This window comes from Gekko japonicus, unplaced genomic scaffold, assembly GCF_001447785.1.
Source record: "Gekko japonicus isolate JY-2015 unplaced genomic scaffold, Gekko_japonicus_V1.1 scaffold114, whole genome shotgun sequence".
NCBI classification, from domain to species: domain Eukaryota; kingdom Metazoa; phylum Chordata; class Lepidosauria; order Squamata; family Gekkonidae; genus Gekko; species Gekko japonicus.
Window position 1 is genome coordinate 676,990 of NW_015173125.1, and position 16,289 is coordinate 693,278.

At 40.8% G+C, this 16,289-nt stretch overlaps 1 protein-coding gene across 1 annotated transcript in view; it reads right to left on the reverse strand.

The window, feature by feature from the left end:
• Window positions 1-16,289, reverse strand: part of AIG1 (androgen-induced 1) — a 174,225-nt gene that overhangs the window by 11,358 nt on the left and 146,578 nt on the right. The window contains exons 4-5 of the mRNA XM_015421989.1: window positions 8,306-8,421; window positions 2,542-2,705 (exon numbers count right to left, since the gene is read on the reverse strand). Of these exons, the coding sequence (XP_015277475.1) occupies window positions 2,542-2,705; window positions 8,306-8,421 (280 nt within the window). The remainder of the gene's footprint in view (window positions 1-2,541; window positions 2,706-8,305; window positions 8,422-16,289) is intronic.

Sequence of the window (16,289 nt, forward strand, 5' to 3'; positions counted from 1 at the left end):
TTCCTTCCTTTGTTCCTTCTCTCTACTCTCTCTCTCTCTTTCCTTCCCTCTTTCCTCCTTCTGCAGTCCAACTCTAGTGAGAAGGGGTTTAAACTTTTTGGATGCAGAAACTTTAAACCCCTTGTCTCTTTGCTCCCCCCCCTGCTGGCTGGGGAAGGGAAGGGGAGGCTTTTTGAAGATGCCTTCCCCACCTTTTGCTTCCCCTTCTGACATCACTTCCAGTTATGTCAGGGGGCATTGCATATGCCAATGAGCTATTATGCTAATAGCCTAGTAGCTCATTAGCATATCATATGCTAATGAGCTCCTGCAGCTCTTTTTCTACGAAATGACCCCTGATGACACAGAATTTGAAATGAAAAGTTATGCAGACTACATGGTCTTAACAGTTTGGATCCACAAAAGCCATTCAGTATATAATGGAACATACTGAAAAAATGGTATCCTTTTCAGGATACAGAATCAATAGAAAGAAGACAAAAATGACAACAAGAAGGTATTATAAAGAATACAGAATGTACAGTACCCACTGATTCTATTTAATATCTGGGGATAAACATGATAAGTCAAAACGGTAATCTTTATCAGAAGACCTGGAAATTGATACAAGAAGATTTATCCAGATGGGAAAAAATTAACAATCTTGTGGCTGGGTAGAATTTCAGCAATGAAGATTAATGTATTGCCAAAATTAAACTTTCTATTTCAAATGCTACCTATATACATAAAAGAAAGAATATTGACAGAGTGGCAAAGACAGATAAATAAATTTACTTGGAATCGCAAGAAACCAATAATAAGTTTTAAAATACTCCAAGATGAGAAAAAGAAAGGGAGGTTAGCAGTCCCAAATATAAAATGATATTATCAAGTGGCAGATCTGGTATGGATTACAGACTGGATTAAAAATCCAAGACAAAGAATAGTAAAACTTGAATCAGCAGACTTAGATTAAGGTTTACATAATTATTTATGGATAAAGAAATCAACCAAAATGATCACAACTCAAGTAAGGAGTCATATAATTAGAGATGGACTTTTGAGAATATAGTTTAAATGTCAGAATTTATTAACTCCTCCAAATTCTCCACTTATGTCACCAATAGAAGCTCATAATGTATGGTAATATGGTAAATACTCAAGGGAAACTCAAGTCCTGGCAAGATATTAGAGATGAAGGAATCAATATTCATTGGCTATTATATCAGCAATTAGTTTAAAGTTTAAAGAAGATAATTAACATGGAAGGGGGAGCTATGAGAGAGATGACTGACTTTGAACAGCTGATTATAGAACAAAAAGATCACCTATGAGGAAGAATATACAAGTTATAGCTTCAGGTAGAAAATGGAAGAACAAGTGAAAAAATGTATGATTAAATGGATGCAGAACTTGAGAGAGCAAATACCCATGCATCTATGTTTTCCAAGTCTCCCTCTCCCAACATTCTATCAGCTCTCATTAGTTGCTCTGGAACCTACCCTGTCCATCACAATGTGGAACAAAAAGCCTGTTCCATACAGCAGAGATGTGTGATTTTTGAATTTTGGGTGGGGCCACTTTGTTTTCTGTTCTCTGATCTCCCTTCCCAATAAATGGTCCATCACACAGCAGTAAGTGAACTGAAAATAGGAAAAATATGTACTTCGTCACTGATGGGTAGGGTTGCCAAGTTGATCTTCGCCGGGAGCGGGGGGCTCCCTGTGTGTGTGCGCACGCGCAAAGTGTGCGTGCGCCACATGCACATCACCCAGAAGTGACGTGACGACGCCAGGCACGCTGGGGGCGGGGCCATGGCCATATGAGGGAAAACCATAGAGCTTTCCCTTGGATGGCCGTGGCCCCACCCCCAGCGTGCCCGGCGTGGTCACGTCACTTCCAGGTGACGCGCATGTCGGGGAGGAGTTCCCCCCGGGGCCCGATCCGGCGGCAGCGGGGAACGGGCCTCTGGGGCGGGGGTTTCCCCGCCCCCCGGGGGGACTTGGGAAGCCTACTGATGGGGGAGGAGGCAGATGAGTGATTATGGAATAAATGTATTTCTGAAAGATCCCATCAGTAGGCAGATTGACAATAGCTGTTTCATGTGCAAAACTGCTTCTTTTTGTTGCAAGGGAAACTAACCAACTCCAGAGGCCATGTAAAATTGTTCTGTGATCCTCATTTCCCCTCCTTTCAGTGGCAGCTAAAGATATTTCTTTGGACAATATAGGGCTGAAATTACTGGGCCACCCCTTAATAGGGCAAAAAGTATACAAAAGCAATGTAATTTTATATATTGTTTTATCCAAAGCATTTTTATGTGTGACATGGTATTTGTGTGAACAGGCACCGATGTATAACAATTTATAAAATTAGATTAAAATGACTGAAAGCATTTTCTTTGACATAGAAACATAATGTGAAATGACCACACTGTGAAAGGATTTAAACACCTCATCACATGAAAAGAACATGGTAGAGTCAATCTTTTAGGTCTTTATAATGCCAATAGTAATCCTTTACTTGCATAATCATATCATTGTTTCTCAAAATAATACTCACATTTTTGTGTATCCCAAATGCAGTTGTTTAGTACCTCACCCAGCAAGTAGAAGATGTTAATTATTGCAGTTACAGTTGCGAAGAAGATAATTTTAGCTTCTGAGCCAAGGTAGTCCAGGAGGGGATACACCCAAACCCCTGTTACATGATATATCCAACAGACCCTAATATGCATTGGAAACAGAAATAGAAAATGTTGGAATTGTCAGCTTTATTGAGTTACTCTAATATTCATTGGTTTTTCTATATTACATCTATAATATACAGAACTACTGAAATATGATACCTAACACATTTATTTAGAATTGATGGTTAAACAGAAGCAGTAAGAAACAGGAATAGTCAAATTTGTTAACAAATTTTAGTATTTCTTTCTCTTAAAAATGTATACAATGGATGGCTCAGAAGTGTCCTCACAATATCTCATTTAAAATATATCTATTTATGGTACTTATAGTTTGGCTTTCGCACTGAGACTCAAGGCAGAATACATAGTAATCAAATACAATCAACAGCATGGGATATCCAATAAAACATACAGGACCAAACTATTTGTAATACTAGGTATCTGTGATCAGATCTCTCCATGTTTTTATTGATATACTATAGACCTGGTGTTTTAATACTGTTTTAAATGTTTTACTATACTGTAAATGTTTCTGCTGGTTTTATGTAAGCTGCCCTTGTTTTTATTGATATACTATAGACCTGGTAGGCTGGGAGGGCAGGGTATAATTCTGATGAAATAAATAAATCTTCAAATCTGATTGGACTGGGGAAGGGTTTTTTTTAGTCTTTTCCACATAGTTCTCCTAATTCAAAGGAAAGTTACTAATACATGCTTGCGTTTTTCTACTGTGGGACAAATAGTATCTTTAGGGTAGGGTTTGCACATTTTTAAACTGGTCCCTCTAACTGTCCCTTTTATATCAGTTTAATCTACAAGTAATTATCAAGTGATATTATTTAACTTCATGCCATGAAAAGCATCAACTGACCAACTGATTATTTCCACTCGTTAAACCTCTTTAAAGGGACAGGACATTATTTTTCCTGTCCAGTTGGCAACCTTAGGTCAGCATCGTTCCCCCCTCCCCAAACCACCAGCAGAATCACCAGCAGTAGCTTTGGGAGAAACAGGAGGCTGCTGCAGTAAAGGGAAAGTAGGGAAGATCTGCTTTTGTAGACTCCTTTCAGTTACATAAAGTTTGGATCCAACATATTGGGCACAGTAGAAGAACAGCAGTGCACCATAGTAAATTTCCAAACCATTTAACTTCACTTCCTGCCAGAAACATCTTACAAAATAAAAGCTGATGATTAAATAAAAATTGAGCCTCATAAGATTTCTTGGGTGGAGAATTCCACCATCTTTGAAAAGGCCTATAAAATGCAGCCTCAAGCAAGAAATAAGTACTTTGCCAGATAGCCTGGAATAATGGAGAGGATTCTACAACAGAAGATAGACTTTATTATTTAAATATAATCACCTTCTGTCTGTCTGTCTATCTCTCACATCCATCCATCCATCCATCCATCCAAGAAAAACAGTCTGTTATTTATTATGTCCAGATTTTTGCCATTCTTTCTTTCATATCATTGCTGCCTAAACAAAGGACCGTCCTGAACTCATGCTAACCCTCAGCAAGTCAGCTGCCATCACCAAGCAGTATAGCTAATTAGCACCTGATAATGTCAGCAATATTCAGTGAAGATTCAGCCCTCTTACTTTGTGGCCAGGAACATAGTCAGTGAAGAAAGATGACAGGAAGAAAATTGATTCATCTGAAATATGGTGTTGGAGGAGAGTTTTACAGATACCATGATGGTGGGAAATGCCATCAAGTCACCACTGACTTATGGTGACCCCATAGGGTTTTCAAAGCAGGAGACATTTAGAGTTGGTTTGCCGTTGTGTACCTCCATATCACAACCCTGGTATTCCTTGGAGGTTCCCCCATCCTGATCTATGAAGGTCAGGCTAGCCTGGGCTATCCAGGTCAGGGCACAGATACCCTGGACCACCAAAAAGACAAATCAGTGGATTCTAGATCAAATCAAGCCTGAATTCTCCACAGCAGCTAGAATGACTAAACCGAGGCTATCATACTAGCATGACTAAATTGAGGCTATCATATCATAAATTGAGGCTGTAGTATTGGTCACATCATGAGAAGGCAAGACCCACTGGAAAATGCAATCATGCTAGGAAAAGTTGAAGGCAGCAGGAAAAGGGGAAGACCCAACATGAAATGGATTGACTCAATAAAGAAAGATACGGCCTTCAGTTTGCAAGACCTGAGCAAGGCTTAATGACAGGACATTTTGGAGGTTATTAATTCACAGGGTTGCCATAAGTCGGGAAGTGATTTCACAGCACATAGCACACAGGAATGTGGAATGGCAGAAAGAGAATTAAGGTCCCTGCCACATGTGTGTGTGGGGGAAGCGTGGGCTTTTGAAAGCCGCACCAAAATAGACATGCGGCGGCGGGATCATACAGATCCCGTGAGCCGCTGCGCAGTTGCTCCCTGGCACGATCAGATGCCGGGGAGACCAGGGAGAAAGCGACGAGACAGAGACGGAGGCTGCCGAACTGCGCATGTGTGAGCATGCGCAGTTCGGCCAGGGGTCTTGGATGCGCCGGCAAAAGGACTCACCGGCGATCCCACGGCCACGCTTGATGCGGCCGTGCTGGTAAGTCCACCTCTGTAGGTGGTTTATTCTAGATGCGGCTTTTCAGCATGAAGGGCCGGATCGGGGACAGGTGCGCAACGTTTCCCAGATGATGCAGTGGGATCATGCCCATTTGCTGCGCCCCCGATCCGTCCCTCTCCCGGCCCAAAACCTTTCGTGTGACCGGGGCCTAAAGAGACAATAGTCTTTGCCTTAAGATACAAAGTTAGTTTAAAAATGGTCCATTGTACTTTTTGAACCATATTCCTTCTCGTTGCTGATCAAGATCCACTAGTGCTTGCTTGGAGATTTTCCACTTCACTTTTAATGATTAAACCTGCCATTTCGTCTCCACACAAGGTGTAGAAGACATAGAAATGACAGCAGTGCAGCTAGGTTAGCTATCCTGCTGAAAAACCTGCTGAAGGCCCAGTTTTTTCTATATAAGAGCTAGATGTGTTGGAGAAATTAATGTTTCACTCCCTTCTCTATAGGCCTTCCTGCAGTGTGGAAAATGAGCTTTGTCATTTTCAGCCTCTATTATTATCAGTTTTGCTTCTGCCATCACATGTGAAATTAGTGAAACAGTGAAAGTAGCAAGGATTCTTGTTCACAAAATGAAATGAAATTGACAAGTTTAGTCATGGTACCCTGAAAAGCATGGAGAATATACAAGCTCCATATTAAAAAAAAAAAATCTTCATAAATTGTGAAGCTTTTATTTTGTTTTATTTTTTAAAAATAATGCTGTTGAGAGAATGTAAAAGTCTGTCTTCGTGGTCCTTTAAAATGTTAATAAAAGCACCGGGAGCCCACTTTTGATAAATGAAACTGAGTGACTACCATTTCCACATGGTAATCTGAATTGTACCTATGCTTATATTCAATTTACCTTTTACAGATTGATGCTACATAACAAGGGGATATAAAGCCTTAGAAAGCATGTAAAAAGTCATGGAAATGAGCCACATATAGAAGAATGGTTTGTATTGCAGTCTTAAGCACTGTATCATAGATAATTGTGATATTTGCAGAACTGCATTTTGTAAGTTCCAAAGTAATGAAACCATTATTGGGGGGGGGGAGGAATAAATTAATTTTCTCAACAACAATTTTTGCAGTTTTACTACTGGGCAAATGTCTGACACACGCACTTTGAGTAAAGGTGTCTGGGTTGCATGCATCCAGTGGTAACAACTGAGCATTTACTGCACAATCCCACACCCTGCTTCGGCCACATGAAGAAACCTGATGACTGAATGCAATCATCAGAAAAAAGGAAATTTCAATGGCCCACACGGCCACTGGTAGTTTATTTTTTTGGGGGGGAAAGTGTGACTATACTTTGAAATACAATTGTTGGGTGAGTATTCTCATCCAGAACAGGTTCTGATCCAGTTCACTGCACTCTAGTGAACAAAATGTTACTAACCAAATGTGCCCTAACACTTACCCAGAAATGTATCTTCAGTCCAGATCAGTGAGGTAAGAGGGGTGTCAGACTTTCTTGGAGGCACTAGGGTCTCTCGTTGCTTTATTTGAATTTTGTTTAGTAGCACTTAAAGCACAAAAGATCATTTTCCATTTAGATTTTACATGTTTGATGCTGCAGCAGCAGTACAAGCAAATGGAAAGCCACTGATATAGTTTAACAGGGAAAGAAAGATTCAGGTGGGTAGCTGTGTTGGTCTGAAGCAATAGAACAAAGTTTGCGTCCAGTGGCACTTTTAAGACCAACAAAGTTTAATTCTGGGTATAAGCTTTTGTGTGCACACACACGTCATCAGATACATTGAAACAGTTTTCCTCAAGCCTTACATATATAGGTAGAGGGAGGGTGGGGGCGATTAGTTGCCAGGATGGGCTAGTTAGAGTCCAGGAGCATAAATAGCTGGAAGATAAGTATAGCTGAGCTTGGATTAAAGCGGTTGGTAAGACCTGTGGATGGCAGCAAATCAGCATACAAATACACTTTGAGAAAGAGTTCAAAACCTACCCATGATTAGCTAGGCTGACCTCAGTGAAACAAACAAACAAAAAACCCCCTACCCATGATTAGCTAGGCTGACCTCAATGAAACAAAAAAACAAAAAACAAAAACGAGCCCAACGTACTACACTGGATAGATTCAGGTGGGCACTGGAATTACTAATGTTATCCTTCTATTCTTTAGAGTAGTGGCATTATGAGTATTCCTACATTGTCTGTATTACAAATGTGAATAAGAAAAGTAGTGCTGCTACCATGGAAACATTACCTGATGGCCTTTGTAATGGAGTTCATTCTTACTTGAATACATGCTAACTCAATACTGTACAATAATGGGCTGATCAACCTTTAGGCATAAAGCTTCCATACAAGATTACTTGTTATTAACTCTAATGAATGCCTTCAACATTGTAATTCCTGTCCAACATCATTATTAGATAAGCAGAAGGGAACATGCATTAAGGCACACTTTAGAGTGCAAATCCAGAGCCATTTTCAGTCCCTGCTATTTGTCGACTTAAGCAGATAGTTTACTGATAAGCATGTCTAGGAAGAATGGAACTAGATCTTGGGGGAAATCATAGTAAAACAGAACTTCTATGCAAGTAAACCCGAAGACTTGAATTTATCACATTTATCATGATGATAAAAAACCAGAAATGGCTTCTTGCATTTACAGACTTAAAAGCCATATCACACAAAATGTTGATCTACAAGTAGCACTGAGTCACTGACCATCCTCAAGTATGCAAGGAATCCAGCTTCCTGCAGAACTGGATGATATTCTGGGTCAATATTAGAAACCACAGTAGGAGAAGGAAATCCTTTAGGTAAGGAAAATGTGTAGGTCAAAACAGGCATCCTGAATTATTATTGTCATTATTATTAATCAATCAATCAATCAATCAAATTTTAATACCATTTTCCCTGCAGAACATTGCAACTGGATTTTACTGTGTGAAATGGCAAAATCCAGTTACAAATGATCACTAAAGTGTATTGAAAGTGGACCGAAAGTGCATGAAAGTACAGTAAACAGTAGTTGAATGATTATGTCCACAGTGCAACATATTCCATAATGTAAAAATGCATGCCTTACCATAATATGTAGGCAATAGAGAAAGTGCACACGGCAATCAGTCCACAGGTCCTGCTGGGGTATTCATGATGTGTTGTTCTCATCTCAATTAATATAAAAGGCAAAACAGTTGTATGCTAAAAAGAAAACAAAAAGAATAGAAAATAGTTCATAGTACAATAGTTCAAGCATGAGCTGTAACTTTTATGAAAAATGTTAACAGGAAATACAACTCCAATGTAGAAGCAATAGCCCAACAGGGAAAGGCTGTGGCTCAGTGGTAGAGCTCCTGCTTGGCATGCAGAAGGTCCCAAATCCCATCCTTAGTGTCTCCAGTTAAAGGGATCAGGTAGTAGGTGATGCTAAAGACCTCTGCCTGAGATCCTAGAGACCCACTGCCACTCAGAGTAGACAACAGTGACAAATTGTTTGATTCAGTATAAGGCAACCTCATGTGTTCAGCACAGCTAACCTGAAGAAGAAGAAGAGGAGGAGGAGGAGGAGGAGATTGGATTTATACTCCACCCTTTACTACCCGAAGGAGTCTCAGAGCGGCTTACAATCCCTTCCCCTTCCCCTCCCCACAACAGACACCCTTTGAGGTAGGTGGGGCTGAGAGAGCTCTCTCTCGAGAACTGCCCTTGAGACTGACTCAAGTTCACACCAGCAGCTGCATGTGGAGGAGTGGGGAATCAAATCTGGTTCTCCCAGATTAGAGTCCATGCTCCTAACTACTACACTAAACTGGCTTTCCCCATATTTAATTTCAAAGGGGTAGGAAGCATGTGGCTAATTTCCCCACTGAAATTAATGCAACACTGACATCCTTTGGCTGCATCATGCTCAATGCCTTTTCAGGCTGTGGAAAAAGACTTGGATGGTATGGTTGCTATGAATCACAAGCAGAAAGTGGACATGCATTTTCCCTCCCTCCCCATCTCCTCAGAAATCCTTCGAGATCTGCAAAAAGATGATGCTATAGTTCACAGGACGTGTCAATAACTGTGCTATGGAGCAGATGGTCACAGAATCTACTGGGGGAGACGTGATCCTGGATTTGGTCCTAAGTAACACCAAGACCTGGTGAGAGATGTAAAAGTGACTGTACCGCTTGGGAACAGTGACCATAATGTTATTGAGTTCAACATTTGTATAAATAGGGAGTTGCCCCAAAAGACCGACACAACAACTTTTAACTTTAAAAGGGATAACGTCTCTGAAATGAGGGGACATGTGAAGTGGAAACTGAAAGGAAAAACAGAAAGGGTCAAAACCATTGGCGAAGCTTGGAGACTATTTAAAACTGCAATCCTAGAAGCTAGAAATCCTAGAAATCCCCTCCAGTGCTTGGGGGGGCAGCAGTGGGAGGGCTTCTAGTGTCCTGGCCACACAGTGGACCTCCTGATGGCACCAGGTATTTTTGGCCACTCTGTGGCAGAGTGTTGGACTGGATGTGCCATTGGCCTGATCCAACATTGGCTTCTCTTATGTCTTAGCCAAGAGGACCACAGATACAGAGGAGAAACCAAGGAGAATTGCCTTCTGCTCACTCTTGTGCCAAATGAGCCTCTTGTGTCAATGGAAGCATGGGTAGAAGAAGGTGAGGGTAATTTTGCTCAGTCCCCACTCCTTAACAGCAGCTACCCTCCAGTCATTTTTGTTTTGTTTTGGCTTTTTGTTCACATGGGTCCTGGCACTTCCTGCAAAAGCTTTTTAGAAGTCTCGTGAAGTTGTTTGAAGAAGGGGGAGGGCAGGAAAGATCTGTATTAATGAGTGTTTCTTCATAGGCCCCAACCCTAGGCAGACTTGCATCCAAAAAGGAAAAAGCAGGAGTCATGAATTCATCTTTTGCCACAGGGGACAGCAGTAGCAGGCATTCTGGCAAGCTGTCTTTTGTGACCTCAGGTTCACAAAAGATCTTGCACACCTTTTGAGGGTCTTCTCACAAGCATTCACTATTATTTCTCCATCATGATGAGTTCACAGTGCCACTCCTTTTGTATGAGACTGTCATTTTACCAGCCAATTACATCACCATTGCACTCAAACTTTGATTAACTCTGTTATCGATGTGCTTCATTCTGGACAATTTGGCCTAATGAAGTGGGAGCCACTGGCAAAGGAAAACGGAGTAGCTCACAAATGCATTATTTGCCAATGGCAGCCAATTACTAGATAAGAAAAGACCGTAGAAAAATCCTTCTGAACTCTTCAGCTCTTCTGTACTGGTGTGATCCACAGCCGACTAGAAGCAGAAGCACTAAAAATTAAATAGATTCAGTCCCACTGATGGCACGGGGACAAAAATCAGTGTACATTTCAGTATTTCCACTTAAGTGGGTTGTGACATGGAATTTCATGTTTCTTCCTTCCTACTCTACTGCAATCCATAGAACAGCACAAAATGAGCTTAGATTTCACTGTTCCTTCATCACCTGCAGTGAGGGCAGGGGCAGTGATGCACATGGCTATGATGGCACACATGGTGTAATATTACACAGAGATAAGGTCGATTTTGTTGTTTCTTATGTATTCAGATTCTTTTTTTTTTTTAAAGGGAGAGCCATAACATCTTATGAAACAGGATGAAATCTCTCTTGCAGACAACATACCCATAATGGGAACATTAGGATATACAGATTCTTGGTTATGAAAAATAGTTGAGTGAGCCTGAGCCCCCCCTGAGGCCAGAAAGAACTGGTAGAAGTGCTCACCCTTTTACAAAGGAGGGATTATTACTGTTTAAATGCAATGCAGGATGCACTCCCAAGCAGCCACAGGCACTTCATTAATTATTATTGCATGGTTCACGGGTGTTAGCGGTATATTATCCAAGCAAAACCCAGTGCCTTGGAAAACAGGAGAGTCGGAGATAACAATTTAAATCAATATGGGAGCATAATGCTCGGTGGCTATATAGTAACACTTCCTTTTAAAATGCAATCTCCTCTCTTCCGTAGTTTTATGGTTGTAGAGGATACACTAAATCTGAGTTCTACAGGAGCTCATTTCTTTGCTCTGCACCATTGTTTTTATCCAGCACACATAAAGCACACAATATTGGGCAATAGCAGTTCCAGCCATGGAGACAACTGCTATCCATTTTCAAGGGGAGTTGGCTGTCCCAAAGCCCTGTTTTCTGGAATGTACCCCCTGTTCTTTGCAATACTGCCAAATGTGACATTTATTTATTTTATTGAAGACATTTCTGTGCCCTTATCCAACAAAAATGTTCTGAATATCGTTTAGGACAGCCCCTGTTACAATTCAATTAATTTTAAAAATACAGTACCATAAAATAAAAACAGCAATGTAGCAGCATTAAACCATATATCATGATCCAAACAAGCCAGGAGTGTGAGAGGGGAAAGCCTGCATGCACTATGTTTACCCAAAGAACATGTCTTCTAGCAAGTAAAACTCAAAGCACTAGGTAAGAGAAAAGGCTTTCCCTGGCTTACTTCAGAAGGAAGAGGACATGAAGAACAGTCAGAATCTGTCCAGTTCCTATTTGAACAGGTGGGCCTTCAGAATCCATGATCCCAGATCATTTAGGGATTTTAAGAGAAGGACCAGCACTTTGAAGTTCTGCTTGGAAATGAAGCAGAAGTCATCAAAGGTGGCTCCACATGACGTCTACCTTTCGCAGGATGGGGTACAGCTGGCAGATTATCTGCAGTTGTTTGAAGGTACTACACAACACAGATGAGACTTGAGTAGAGATGTGAAGGCCCAGAAAAAAACCGGAAAAATCCTGAAGCCTTCCCCCCCCCACCGAAAAATTGGGAAAATTGAAAAAAGAAAAGAAAAAAATTGATTATGGAACATTTTATTTTAACATGATGAATAAAATATTTTAAGACAAGGTGTTCAAATATTTTCCAAATCATTTCTAAAAAATATGTATGTTATCAGATCGATCTAATTTCTGTGCACTGAGGACAAGCAAGTCCTAGGTTACAAACTGAACTCTCCAATGCAAGAACAAGATGCATTTCTTCCTTTAGGAGGTGCTATTGTCACAAGAAAAGAAAAAGGTTTCAGTTTTGTTTTTGCATGTGGGTGGGTATTTTGTTTGTAATAACTGTTTGGATACACTATATTTTTAATATGCTAGTTGTGATAATTTCATGCCAAGTAAAAATGTCCATAGTCATATTTTATGTTCCTAAAGTAACAGAATGACTTTCAATCTGGAAAATAAAAAAGAAGTGCTAATGTAGCATTTTTTTCAATTTTTCCAAAAACTTCCGTTCCCCCCCGGAAAAAAACCACATTTTTTCCCGAGCTTCAAATTTTCCGGAAATTTTACATCTCTAGACTTGAGCCTCAATCTAAAGACAGAGATCTAATATTACCCCATGGAAACCAGCCTACAATCCCATCTATGGCAAGTTGACACATCAATCCCTAGTTAGCTACATTGCTGAGCAATGGTTCCTCTAGCTTATCTAGAATGAGCTTCAGTTTCTTGGTCTTCATCCAGCCCATTGCTATCTCTGATTATCCATTGCCTCAATGGAAAAGGAGTTGAAAAGAATCATCTGTATACTGGTGACTCTTCATTCTAAACCCTCCAGATGAGCTCTTGTTATGTAGATGCTAAACAGCATGGGAGGTAACACAGAACCTTGAGAGCCACCAGCCCAGCAACTGAGCAGCTATTTCCCAGTGCCACCTGGAAAATCCTCCATCTGCCATGAAACTTGCTGGTTGACCTTGGGCCAATTATACTCTTTTAACCTGATTTTTCTCGCAAGGTTGTTTTGGGTTTAAAAATGGAGGGAGAACCATGTATGCCACCTTGAGTTCCTTGGAAAATGGACAGAATAAAAATGTACTGGAAAAAAATACATTCCTTGAGCAGCATAAGAGGAGGATCCTGACGACGCAGTAAGCAACCGATTTATGTCACATCAGGAGATGGTTACAGTACAAGGAGAGGAAAACTCAGAATGAAAATGACTAAACACAATTTAGACTTAAAGCTCTTCAGAAGCACTTCCTACTTCAGTGCAGTGGAGCAAAGCCAGGATTAGCTCTGTGCTTTGGAGAAAAGACCCCACTTAGGGGATCACTGTTCTAAATGGCTCTGAAATGAAGTGATGAAATCACATAGGAGGAGTGGATCATATAGGAAATTCCCATATTAATGCTGCACTTTTAATAAAATATGTATCTTACCATGGGCCTCAGGAACTATTTCGGTGTGAATGGCTTTGCTTTCAATGGTTGAGTTTTAATTGTTTTAGATCATTTGCTTAGCTGTAAGCTGCCTCAAGCAGGTCTCTGGAAAGAAGGCATTTACATTTTCTAAATAAATAAATTTACTTAACCCAGAGTACCTGAGTAAGATAAAGTGGTGTGTTCAAAAGGTAGGTAACTGTGGGATCCAGAAAGCAGTAACAAGTCACAGTAAAACACAAGTTGCTTTTTAAATTTAATACAGCTCTGTGATAATGTGTCTAAATATCCTGACTTTTTACACAAGCTAGCACTTTTTTTAAAGATCAGGAATGGCTTTATACCACAGATGAAAAACGGTCTAAATATCCTGACTTTTTACACAAGCTAGCACTTGTGTAGATCAGGAGTGGCTTTATACCACAGATGAAAAACTGAAAGCTTAATTTTACAGCAAAGAGACTAATGATGTTTGTTCAGGACTGCATCTGTTCATAGGTGGCATAAAGCCCACACCAGTGTTTAACTCCAAACCTGAATTTGCATTCCAGCTGGGGTCATCAGTCAAATAAAAATGAGTCTTGTGCTTGATAAAGTACACTTTCAGCTCCACACAGGTGTAGACAATGGCAAAGTGATAGGCTAAAAAGATATTTCCTTCAGTTGTGAAAACACCACAAGTTGCACGCAGGGAAAAAGTGCCTGTCAATGTTTGTTTAAATTGAGGTACATTTCTATGTTTCTATGTCCAAACTAAATGTCACTGGAATGGAATTACAAACATTAGGGGTAATGCAAAGAACAGACTTTTTTTTTTTAAAGTCCTTTCCTTTTCAGAACCACCCTTTCCTACCCAAATGACCTTACCTTCCTATCTCAAGAGCTGTTAATAAGTCACAATTACTTCATAAAACTAGGATGTTGACAAAAATTGATTTCTTCATTAAAGGCAGAGTAGTCACTGACACCTCAATGACAATACCAATCCTTTGGCTCTCCTGATCCCAGCCTTAACTTTTGTATCCATATATGCATGTATGTGCTGTCAAGCCACAGTCAAGTTATGGCAACCCCTAGCAAGGGGCTTTCAAGGCAAGTCAGGAGTGGAGGTGCCTTCGTCTGCAGAGTCTCTCTTGGTGGTCCCCCATCAAAGTACTGACCCTGCTTAGCTTTTGAGATCTGATGTGATCAGTCTATACCAGACCATTCCATGTTCCATTGTGTTTGTACAGCGCCTCTCAAAAACATCAGAATGATAAACAGCTGTTAACATTCTCTTCTGACTGAATATGTACTCTGCCCATTTAACAACAATTCTTTTCAAAAAGTCACCCTAACAACAGCCATCAGTTCTGCTAGACTGGCTTGATGTGTCTGGGTAGCTCCTTTTAAGACTACCTTCGAAAGACTGCCTTCAATTCCTGTTCCAGGGAGCAGGGTCAGTACTACTCATGAACAACTCTTTTGTTCTATGGCAGCTTCCTGATCTGGCAGGATCAGGTGGCTCTGGGGGTACAATTTAAAAATCACTGCCTCAGAGATGAAGCATGAGAGAGTGGGGAAAAAGTTGTACAAGCATTTATGGCATGACCCATAATATAGAGTCATGGGCACATGTCCCAGACATTTTTCTATGTCCACATCATGGATCACTGCCTTGTCGTGGTGAGGGGGCTTGCGTGGTTCGATGAGGCTGTGGGCTATGCCGTGGAGGGCCACCAAGGATGGACAGGCCACAGCAGAGAACTCAGACCAAGTGTGATCCACTGGAGAAGGAAATGGCAACCCACTCCAGTATCTTTGCCAAGGAAACCCCATGGACAGTAACAAAAGGCTACAAGATATGATGCCAGAAAATGAGCCCCTCAGGTCGGAAGGTGTCCAATATGCTACTGGGGAAGAGCAGAGGGCAAGTACAAGTAACCCCAGAAAGAGTGAAGCGGCTGGGCCAAAGCCGAAAGGACGCTCAGCTGTGGATGTGTCTGATGGTGAAAGGAAAGTCCGATGCTGCAAAGAACAATACTGCATAGGAACCTGGAATGTAAGATCTATGAATCAAGGTAAGCTTGACATGGTCAAAAATGAGATGGCAAGACTGAACATCGGCATCTTGGAAATAAGTGCAGTAAAGTGGACGGGAATGGGTGAATTTAACTCAGAACACCATTATATCTACTACTGTGGCCAAGAATCCCATAGAAAAAATGGTGTGGCCTTTATAGTCAACAAGAGAGTGCAAAAGGCAGTAATGGGATACAATCTCAAAAATGACAGAATGATCTCGATCCAAATCCAAGGCAAACCATTCAACATCACAGTAATTGAAGTCTATGCCCCAACTATTGATGCAGAAGAGGCTGAAGTGGACTGGTTCTATGAAGACCTACAACACCTCCTAGAACTAACACCAAAAGAAGATGTCCTCCTCATCATAGGGGACTGGAATGCTAAAGTAGGAAGTCAAAAGGTAACCGGAATCACAGACAAGTTTGGCCTTGGAGAACAAAATGAAGCAGGGCAAAGGCTAACAGAGTTTCGTCAAGAGAACACACTGGTCATAGCGAACACCCTCTTCCAACAACCTAAAAGGTGACTCTGCACATGGATATCACCAGATAGGCAACACCAAAATCAGATTGATTATATCATTTGCAGTCAAAGATGCTCAATCCAGTCAGTAAAAACAAGACCTGGAGCTGACTGTGGCTCAGATCATGAGCTACTCATTGCAAAATTCAGGCTTAAACTGAAGAAAGCTGGGAAAACCACTAGGCCATTCAGATTTGACCTAGATCAAATCCCTGATGAATATACAGTGGAA